At 31.8% G+C, this 11,449-nt stretch overlaps 1 protein-coding gene across 1 annotated transcript; it reads right to left on the bottom strand.

Moving 5' to 3' along the window:
- Positions 1-8,548: 8,548 nt before the first annotated feature.
- Positions 8,549-11,217, bottom strand: LOC133869607 (heavy metal-associated isoprenylated plant protein 29-like). Its single transcript, XM_062306648.1, has 3 exons — positions 10,982-11,217; positions 9,832-9,907; positions 8,549-9,094 (listed from the first exon to the last, which is right to left on the bottom strand). The coding sequence occupies exons 1-3, from the start codon at positions 11,009-11,011 to the stop codon at positions 8,733-8,735; spliced, it is 468 nt and encodes a 155-aa protein (XP_062162632.1). The 5' UTR covers positions 11,012-11,217; the 3' UTR covers positions 8,549-8,732.
- Positions 11,218-11,449: the final 232 nt, after the last annotated feature.

Below are 11,449 nucleotides of genomic sequence, written 5' to 3'. Positions count from 1 at the left end.
AGTAGTTTCATAAAGATATAGACGGGCGGCAGAATCCTTCGTGAATTCAGCAAAACGACAATTTGACTGAATTTGGTATTTTAAATATCCTGATTCAGTAATACCCAAAGAAGAAAAGTCTCTAATTTGAAGCAATTTATTCAAGAAATGCCTTCAGGCCCATCACTGAAACTCAGGAAAAAAAAGGGACCAAAAGGCAAAAGCACCAACCAAATTTCAAGCACTAGTCTTCTGCTGCATATTGATACGTGTCAGGATCTGGTTGATTGAGCGGTAATTTGAGGAGATTATGTATATCTTTCTCTTTAGTAATTATAATTTTCCTCAATTATTATATTAATTTTATATTAACTGATCATTATGTTTAAAGTAATTTTTTATGCTAATTATTTAAAATACATCACATCAATTAATATAAAATAATATAACAAACGAGTAGGTAGAATAATTTATTGGAATGAAAGAGTTGACGCAGCCCACCAAAGAATCAAAATACCTGGCACTTCCTTATTTCCATTGACTTTTGATAAATTTTTACATCCTATTAACTGAAAGTACGTACCCAAAAAAAAAAAAAATTGCTAGCACTGAAATGTACCAATTAATTAATTGGGACTTTTCCTGGTCTTGTCTAAAAATAAACAAAAACCATGGGGACTGAGGAGGTAGAACGAAAACACACTGGAATTAATATTTATGCCATTACGTACATTATAGAACAAGAGTGAGGGTACGTTTTCCTCGCTAAACATGCATGGTTGTGGCCTTCGAATCATAGACGTTAGGGTAAGGAAACAACAACCTTCACATTCGGGCCAAGCAAACTGATGAAGATGAAGTGGTGGTCATTCTAGAACTAGCTAGAGATGCGCGCTCTCTCAATCTTTGGAAAGCAAGTGGATCAAGCTTCTTCATATATCCTGCCTATCTTGGCTAATTAACGGTAATAATAGAAAATTAAGAGGTTCATAGGCCTCAGTCAAACAACGAGTTTGAGGGATCAATTTTGCATATGCTTCTTTATTGATGGATCTTAATTGCTCTATATAGAACTATCATAATTAAGCCGCATCAATGCATCATGCGCGGGTTTTTAGATGTAATAGATAATGTACAAAGTAGTTTAAAAAAAAAAAGTTTTGAGTTATATATTCTATTAGAATGCTACATTTAATTTAAGAAACAAAATAAAAATTTAGGAATAAGAATGAAAATACGTAAACGAATATTGTAAATTATCTCATAAGAAAGCAAAATAAATTACATGTATTCAAATTTTATAGATGTTAATTCAAGAGACATTTTACATGATATAGGAATTCACAAAAACAAATAACAGAATAGTGCAATGATCATTCTAGAACTAGAGATGCTCTCTCAATCTTTGGAAAGCTTTCTCCTCTCGGATGTAGCTTTCTCGATGCCAATAGGGGGGGTAGGTTTGGAACCCTCTTTATGTGAGCCTCGGGAGATACTGAAGCCGTAAATTTTTGGTCTCATGGGCCAAGAAGCAATTTCGCCATTTCAAATGAGACATTAGTTCCGGGACTCTTCTTAGTGGACTATTGTCCGCTTTGGCCCAAGAAATTCTGGCTCTAGTAATAAATCTGACTCATGCACATCAGATCTAGAATGCCCTTCATGAGAACTTCGCTCAACAATCCCAAGCTCGAGAAATGCAGCTGCGATTGGCTTCTCTCCTGCTTCCAGGATTCCTATGCCCTTGCTTTCACCTCCAAAAATCGATTTTGATTATACTTTATATCACATCAATCATTTTTTAGAACATTCCCAATGGATTATAGCATTATGCATCTCTCACTTTTAGCTAGAATAGCTAAGGGAATCATAAAAAAGCCTTCTATCCCATTATGTACTAAAAATACAAAATAGATTTGTCTTAAATTTATTTACATAAATGCATCTTCTTTTCTTTTTTCTTTTTAATATTTCTTTTGAGCCAAACCCTCGAATTGGCATATACAGTTTTTTTCCAATTTCATTGATGATATTAGTTTTAATCAAACTAGGTCATTACAGTATAGACAGCTCAAGGATCACAATTCTTTCTATAGCAGGGTGCAGAATAGTAATGAACTTTAATGATAGTTAGAAAAATAACTATTAAAATAATTATTACATTAGAAAAATGACCGTTTTAACGAAACGACCATTGTAAAATATGATGTTAAGAAAAATATTTGTATGACAAAAAAAAAAAAAAAAAAAAAGATAGAAAGAAAAAAAGCTTGAAAAAAAGGAGATTAAAAAAAAAATACAATGTACTGTAAGGAAAAATGGAGGGGGTTCATCTCATCTATATAAAGCCAATGTAGTGTTGATTTATTTAATCAAGCAAAATACAACTTGTTTTTGCAGAGTTTTTTTAGTTTTGAGTGATATTTGGCTCATAGCTTCTTCAATCCTAAAAAACGACCCATGCTTCTTAAATTCTGTGATTCATGATAGTTATTTGGATTCTTATGATGTTTTTTGGTGATACTGTGCTGCTGATGATGGAGAATAGGGCGATGATTATACTTGTAATGTTCAAGACATTAATTAGGTATTTAAAATATGAATTTGACTAATTAAATGATTTATAAGGTAAAGTGTGATAAAAACACCTTGAAAACACTTAGAAAAGAGTCAAAATTGAGTTTCTAAAAATCAGGTCCGGACGGGTAGATTAGGAAGTCATTTTCGACTTCCTGTGGGTTGTGTCTTGACACAAGTGGCAGAATGTCAATTTTGTGACTCTTCAGACGCGTGTCTGGACAGGCTTCGGTTTAAAACGCCGAACAACAATTTTTAAACCATTTTTTCGGATTTCTCTCAACCCCCGCACCGTTTTCTTTGGGCTTTACCACAAAACCCTTATTTCTTGAAGATCTAAGCCTCCAAACTCAAATCCGACTCCAAAAACATGATATACGTAAAGAGATCTACGTTTTCACCGATTGGTTGGAAATAAATTCAAAATCTCTAATCTCTCTAATTTTTGGGCTGATTATTGAGAGATTGAGCTTGATCTTCCACTTTTCTTTAAGTTTTGTATATTTTGGAGCTTCCAAATTGATCTCCAAGAATTGGGTTGTGTTGGGTGAAGATTTAAGGTAAAAATCTCTAAACCCTAACTTTTGGTTTAATGTTTAAGTTGTGGTTTTAAGTACCTAATCTTAAGATTATCTTATACGTTAGTGTTATTTGTTGTTGGGTTTGTTAATGAAACCCTACAAATTCTATGGGTTTTTCATGAGTATTGCTTTTGAGCGATTCAAAAGAACTATTTGAGAGTCTAGAGTAAAAATGCTAATATTTTGTGCAATGTGTTGACACAGACCTTAATTGTACCCTAAGTTGTAATATCTTACTTCATGGTTTTGTATTAAAGGTTTGATTATCCATGGTTTTATAGATTCTACTTCACTAAAAATGGAACTCTTTAATATGTTAAGAAACTCATACGAAAACAGAGAGAATAGGTTAAGGATTATTCTATCAATTGGTTAAAGAAAGTTTGGGATTTCTTTATAGATATTAGTTGTTGTGCAACGTTGCTTTTACTAATATTGCTTTTTCAGTTTTTTTTTTTTTTTTTTTCCTTCCTTTGTTAAGTATCATTTAATATATAGTGGGATGGGTTATGTTTTTAATTTAGGATAACTTCACTAAGGATACCGAATTTTCACCCATTTTTGAAAAAGATACCTGAATTGAACTTCAAACTATCTCAATTTGGGGTATTCATTTTTCAGAAAGTTTCAATTAGGGTTCCTCCGTTAGGATTTTTCGTTAAATTCTATCAAAATTTTCAAAATACCCTAATGTTTATAAATTCTAACCAACACCTAAATCCTAGCATTTTATTTTATTTTTTCCTAAAAAAGATGAGTAGTATTTTGTGAATTATGATAGGATTTAACGAAAAATCCTAACGGAAGACTTCTAATTGATACTTTTCAAAAAATAGAGCCCTAAATTGAGGCAGTTTGAAGTTCATGTATCTTTTTTCAAAAAGAATGAAATTCGGTACTGTAATGCCCTGTATTTTAAGATATTAAATAAAACATCTTAAAATATGTTTAAAACCTAACAATAAGGTAAAAGAATATATATATGAATATTTATGAAATAAAATATTCATTTAGAAGCATTTATAGTTTTAATTTGATAAAAACTCAAACGGACCTTAAACTTTGGAATAACGGAAACATGATCAAACGAACTCCATTTTGGTCGATTCAAAAGCCAGAACGCTCATCTCGAAGTCCTCTAACTACCCTCCAAATTTCATAATTTTTAGACTCCATTTAGTACCCGAAAACATCCACAAAAAATTGTACCTCTGAATAGAACGAAAATTCAATTATGTTATTAATGGGCCATTTTAATTCTCCAAGAACCCAGCCCCTAATCCAGCCCACGTTGCAACCCAGCCCAGCCCACGTTGAAGATACCCAGCCTTCACGTTAATACCCAGCTTCTAGTAATCACAAGTGAACCGGCCAGCAAACTAAGTTAGAAACTTAGTTGAAACTCAATGTTAGTTTGTTGTAGATAAGATATATTTATTACCAAGCTGAGAACCTTCTTCCACCACGTGATTCATCTCCTCTAGCACATCAACTTGCTGCCCAAGCATGACTCCTAGCCATTAGATCAATTCCAGCTTCAAGCAATCTCCACCGTTCCATGCGTGTATAAGAAGAGTGCAGCACCTCCCTTCATTTCACGCACAGCTTTCTCTCTTCTTCATTCTCGGTTTCTCTCCATTTTTCTAGCAGGAACTCTGTTCCTCTCTTGTTCTCTGTGGATTTTAATGCAGCAGCTCTCCCCTTCCTTCAAGTCATTCTTCTCTCTCTTGAAGTGACAAACCCGAAACTCTCCCTCACGTCTCCTGGCCAGTTGCATTAACAAGAAAGAAGAAAATTCAGCAAAGAAGTGAAGTCCTTCTCTTCACTTTTCTGTTCTTGTTTTCTGCAGAAACTGTCCTTCTTCTTCTTCTTTGTATTCTGGTTGCATCAAGACAGAATTGGAGACCTCTTTTCTCTCTAGTTCCAGCAGCTCTCTCTCTCTTGCTCATTCTCTCCTTTTGTCTGTTTAGTCTTTTGGGAAAAGCAAAGAAAAGAGAACAAAAAGGAAGTAAAGAACAATTCTAAATTGACCCATCTCCTTTTCTTTCCCACGTAAGTCCTCCTTTTATTTTGGTTAGTCAACTTAATAGATAAATAAGACAAAAGGAAATGGACCACTTCTCTTTTTCATCATCTGCCCTTTTTAGTTTAATTCTTTTGTATATATATATATATATATATATATATATATATATATATATATATATATATATATATATATATATATAAGAATGAATATTTGGTAAGTTTTTAATTAAATGCTTTGATTTATTTTATGTAATTTTTAAGTTATTAATTTTATTTTAAATACTTTGTGATTTTACTATACTTATTATTTTAAGTATCTAATGTTTTAAATTATGTTTTAACAGGGTATTCCAAATGGCGTATTTAATCAATAAATCACGTCATTGTGATGCCCGAGTAAAAAGTAATATTTTACAAAAGCGTTATGCCGCCCAAAATTCTAAAAGTATTTTTAGGCATTAGTAACACTAATGCCGTTATTCCACCCAAAATTTATAAGATTAAAATAAGGATTATTAATATTGTACCGCTTGTGTACTTTTAAAATATAAAACCCATTAACTATATTAATGGAGGCACTATGTTGATTTGGTGTAAAAATAGATAAGCTTTTATAATGCCGTTTTACTTAAAGGGTATTATAGATATTAATTAATAAATGCCGTAATAATGTCCACATAAAATATGTGGTAATATAATTAACCTATTTTATTCCGATTTAATATCTAAGCGATATTAAGAATTGGGCTAAGCGGGTTAAAAGTCGAAAGTGATGAAAGTGTCAAAATAAGCTCTTAGTATTTTATACTAATTTATTATTGCATGTATATAATTATGCAGTTATCATTTCTGTGAATACTTTCTGAAGCAGGAAAGAACTGTGAGTATTCTTACTCACTGAGGATCATACGTGGTTGTTTTCTATAATGTTGTGATTTCTGCTTTATTTAATTATATGCATAGGAATAGTATATTGCATACTGTTAATAATTCTGATGCAGGATTAATAACAAGTTGGTTGTTGGGATGACCAATGGACAGGCATACCGCCTGTGCGAAAAACAATAATAAGTACAAGTTGGCTGTTGGGATGGTCAATGTGCTAGGCAAGTTATGGCTACTTAATTGACTGTCGGGATGGTCAATGTACTTGGCTGTCGGGATGACCAATGTACTAAGTATGCTACTTTGACTACTAGTGCGGAAAAGCTAAGAAAACATGGTAAGGGAGTCTGTGCTCCAATAATTAGCCGCTTAAACGAACAGGGATTTAATGGCCCTGGTATGAGAGGAGTGCAAGAAGAAAATAAATAAGACTGTGCATATAAAACTGTCATTACATCATATCATTGCATCGTATATTGTTAATTAAATCAGTAATCATCATATTATTGAAAACAGTGGACTCACTAGGTATTTTTGTATTATTGTTTCTCTCTGTGTTATATATTAATACAGGTTATGAAGAAGATGAGTATCAGGATTGTCCAGACCTTTAGGTGATCTTGATAGCAGTGTTTGAGGTTGGGATGCCTCCATTTTGTGGACTGTTGTGTTCAAGTCCTTTATTATATTATCTTGAGAATGATATTTATATTTCTGTTGGTGTGTATTAACTATACTCTAGTTATTTTGGCTTGTAAATTATATGTGCCTTGTATGGCACAAATACTATCTTATGTGTAATTATTCAGTTACACTTTATATATCTATTTTGAGGTATTTCAGTTAGAAGCTCTGATGCGTTATTTCTTTCCAAGTCTGTTGGAAAAAAAAAAAAATATTCCGCTGCCAATTTATAACTCTGATGATGTCGTAATGTCACGTGAAAATTGAAATTTTCACTTATGCCTTTTTGTAAAAGGCGGGGCGTTACAGGTACCCTTAAGTGAAGTTATACATTTTTAATTTTTTAACTAGCTAACAAAAGCAATAAAAAAATCAACCCATATATCATGCTAATTTTCTCTTTTTTCTTAATAAATGTATATCATAATATAAAAGAAGAGGAATCAAGGTGGATTTTGGTCGTTCTCAATTCAGATTTACAAATTTAACGAAAATGAGATGGGAATGCAGTCAATTAAATAATTAAGGGAGAATTTTACTTATAATTAACTCCTGATCTTTTATCATTTTTGCAAAAAGATACCAAAACAAAAGCGTCAATTTATGGTATCTATCTTTCAAATTTTTTTTTTTAATTTCAACCATCCATTAGAATTTTCTATTAAGTCGTGTCAAAATTTTCAAAATACCAATTTTTTTGTAGGAAAAAAAAAAAAGAAAAAAAAATTGTTAGGATTTAGATGTTGGTAAGAATTTAACGAAATTTACAAAAATATTCATGCCTGAGTCTTTGAAAAATTTTATAATTTATTTATTTATTTTAAAGAAACATATAGGAGTATTTTAGGAATTTTGATAGGATTTAACGAAAAATTCTAACGAATGGTTGAAATTGAAAAAAAAATTAAAAGATAGATATCTTAAATTGACACTTGTTAAAATTTGGATACCTTTTTACAAAAGTGAAGAGACGGCCGGTCCATTTTAATAAAATTATGGAAAACTGTATTGACACTTCTATGAATTATATATATATATATATATATTGGTTGTTCATATATAATTCCCATATGCAGGATATTGAGAATTTGAGATCGACCCTATATCATTGTCACACAAACTCTATAGTCTATGCATAATAATAGAGAGAGAGAGTTGCATTTGCAATTGACTACAAATTATTGTGACTAGAAAAGAGAAAAACATAATTTCAAGTTAGTGTCACATATTAAAGGGGAAAACATTGAAATCTTCCTTACAATTGAGCATATATATATATATATGTACAACCCACGTATAGCTAAACGAAAGTATATATAGTAATTCTACTTTCACTCAATTATTATACTAATTTTATATTCACTGACATATTATGTTTAAAGTAATTTTTATGTTAATTATTTAAAATAATATTACTTCAAATACGTTAGATCAATTAATATAAATAAATATAATAAATGAGCATGAATTATAATTTATTCAAATGAAAGAGTTGACGCAGCTCACCAAAGAATCAAATTGTGTTTGGCAATATTCCATCTCTCTCTCTCTATTTTTTTCACTTCTCCGAAAAAGTCAAATCCAAAATATTTGAACTTTTTTTTTTTTTTTTTTTTTTTAACTTTTTATGTCATATTAATAATTTTTTATTATTATATATTCAAATTAAAAACTAACTACAAAACAAGACTTTTTCACTTTTCTTTAAAACAATTCCAAATTTTTGTATACTTTATATTGCATCAATCACTTTATTCTACTATTTAAACAAAAATTCAACAACACAACTATATATTTACTAAACACACCTAAAATACTTGGCACTTCCTTAATTACATTGACTTTTGATAAATTTTTACATCCTATTAACTTTAAGTACTTACCCTAAGAAAAAATTGCAAGTACTTAAATGTACGAATTGGGACTTTTCCTGGCCTTGTCTAAAAATATACAAAAACCATGAGGATAGAACGAAAACACACTGGAATATTTATGCCATTACATTATAGAACAAGCGTGAGGGTTTTCCTCGCTGAACATGGTTGTGGCCTTCGAATCATAGACGTTAGGGTAAGGAATCTGTGGATAATTACCATATTCTTGGCCATTATAGCCATGTATATAGTTGTTGTAGGAAGAATCGGACTCTGATGCGTAATAGGTCTTCGGTTGGCTCTGACGATGGTGTTGATGGTAATACTGGGTGGTGAAGTTCTGGTATTCAGGGTTGTAAGGGTAGTATGGCCAAAGCTCGGCCGTCCGCCCTGTCTTTCTCACTGTTTTCAAAACTTTCTCCTGGTCAACCCATCCCGTCACTGTCACCTTTTGCATGCCAATGTCTACATCAACTTCACCCACTCCTGAAATATATGCACAACCAAATTATATATGAATATGAGGCCCTAATTCTGAACAAGCAAACTAATTGATGTCCTAGTTATTTTGGAAACAGTAAATGGAAATCCTCAAGATTGTACACCCATGAATATATATCACAAGGTTTTGATGATCATTCCCTGATAAAGGAAGAGTCTAAGAAGTTTTACAGATGAAATAATCATTTATTAATAACAAAAACAGTTTTGCCACCAATGAATATTGTCTATGTCGCATAATATTCTAGTACTCATACTCATTTAATATCGCACCAATTGACATGTCATACTTGAAGACATGAAAAATTACTTAAAACATATTATATCGGCCAGTATAAAGTAAGCGTGAAGAAGGGCGAAACTAGCATTTTATGTTTGCGGAGTAAAACTAAAAACAAATATTTTGAAGGGGATAAAAATTGGATTTTAAAAATATTATAGGGGTATTTAAAAAAAAAAAATTGTGACTTGGGGGTCAAGCCCTCTATACAACCATATGCTTAATTTGGACGTACGCTAGCTGTGCGTATATATGTTGGGTCGTCGTGTGCGTACGTATACATAAGTCAAATATTGTGGCCAGATTCGAAAGCTTTTTATTATATCTTGAGCATTATTTGACTTTCGTTGCTAATTACCAAATATGGGAATAAAATTTCTCGAAAAAAAAAGAAAAAAAGAAATGCGAATAAAATTAAAACATAGAGGCAGGTAATATATACCATCCAGTTTCTGGAGAGCTTTCTTTATCTTGCTTTCGCAACCAGCACAGTCCATGGGAACTATCATCTCCACTATCTGGAACAAATAGAGAAACCATTAATAGAAATTTACAGTGAATGTACGAATCTCATACATGAAGCCCACCGCCGCTACTTTCCTAATACAGGAAGAAGGCTTAGGTGTGGTTCCTGAGTCATTGCTTCCGTTAAAAGCTTCTTTAGCAGAAGATCAATAAGGAACAATGGAACACCCTGTGTATATATATATATATATATCCTAGTTCAACTTCATAATGCATTACGCCATTAACATATAATGTCAACAAAACTTGTTATCAGTAGATCGATACTCGTTCAAAGTCTCGCGCGTACGAACGATATATCAAACAAGCCTTTCTGGGATCGATTTCAACAGATCTTGTTATCGTTCGAATTAAGTCTATTGATAACAAGATCTGTTGATATATATATCTTCAGGACTTAATTATCAATTTTTTTTTTTTAATTAGACCGTTGTAACAAAATTGTATATATACCTCAAAATCAGTTTGTTATTTATGTTTATTTGCTGCTTCCACTATTCTTTTATTTTCTTTATTTTTTCTTAAAGTTTCTACAATTTACAATAACATTTTTAATTTCTTTTTGTATATATGTCACTTTTTATGCATAATATATAACGTATTAACTATCCCTGGCCTGCACTAATGTAATGATATCTAGCGTTACATGCCCAGCTTGCTGTTAGATAACTGTAATTCCTAGCTAATCGAATAGAGAAATTTTATATACCGAACAAGTATCAACTTTCCATCCATCAAATCTGATGTGCATGGTATGATATTTCCAACCAAAAAACCCATTTTCTCAACTAAATGCAATGAGAGACAACGACACATTAGATACGATGGATGGAAGGTCCGTGTATATATATATATATATATATATATATATATATATATAACATTTCTCGTATGAAGTTACAACTCCGACAGTACCCAAATTAGTGTTCCCATAATCTAATGATCAGGGACAATGAGATTTTACGTGCATGGAAACTTCATATCAAGCATGATGGATATATACAAATATACACCACTCATATATATACATCCACACAAAGAAATGAGAAACAGAAAGAGGAGACTACCGTGTAAGAGAGATTCTTCTTCTTCGACATGTTGGGATCTAAAAAATCTGAAGGTTTTTTCTTTCCTGATCAGCTCTTTGATTTGCGACTCTGACAATGAAGGGAACCATTGAGATTACAGCCAATATATAGACGAGAGAGGAGCGGGATAAGAAAGAATATTTTATGAGCAGTCCCCCACAAGATTTGTTCTTTTTTTCTTTTTCTCCTACTTGCTTCGAAATGGCATAACTTCTTTGGAAAGTGCACAGAAAGTGCTTAGAAGATCGATGGAATAGAGGCATGCTCGGCCGTCGAAAACTACCTTCACGATTAAGTAAAAAATATTATTCTTTCATTGAATATTTGCATAGACTTTCGATATGAGCCTTTGTCGTCATCTTGTCATCATCGTCATTTTCATAATCCTCGTCATCATTGAAAGGTTTCGTTGTGGTCAATCATTAAATAAACGTTTAGGTCTTTGTT

This window comes from Alnus glutinosa, chromosome 5, assembly GCF_958979055.1.
Source record: "Alnus glutinosa chromosome 5, dhAlnGlut1.1, whole genome shotgun sequence".
In the NCBI taxonomy this organism is placed as follows: domain Eukaryota; kingdom Viridiplantae; phylum Streptophyta; class Magnoliopsida; order Fagales; family Betulaceae; genus Alnus; species Alnus glutinosa.
This window is presented reverse-complemented; position numbering and strand designations above follow the sequence as displayed.

Coding starts and splice junctions, on each gene's coding strand:
- LOC133869607 (XM_062306648.1), bottom strand. CDS start 11,011: ATGTCGAAGAAGAAGAATCTCTCTTACACG. Junction 9,908..10,981: donor AGAAGAATCTCTCTTACACG/GTAGTCTCCTCT, acceptor TATTTGTTCCAG/ATAGTGGAGATGATAGTTCC. Junction 9,095..9,831: donor AGCTCTCCAGAAACTGGATG/GTATATATTACC, acceptor CATATATTTCAG/GAGTGGGTGAAGTTGATGTA.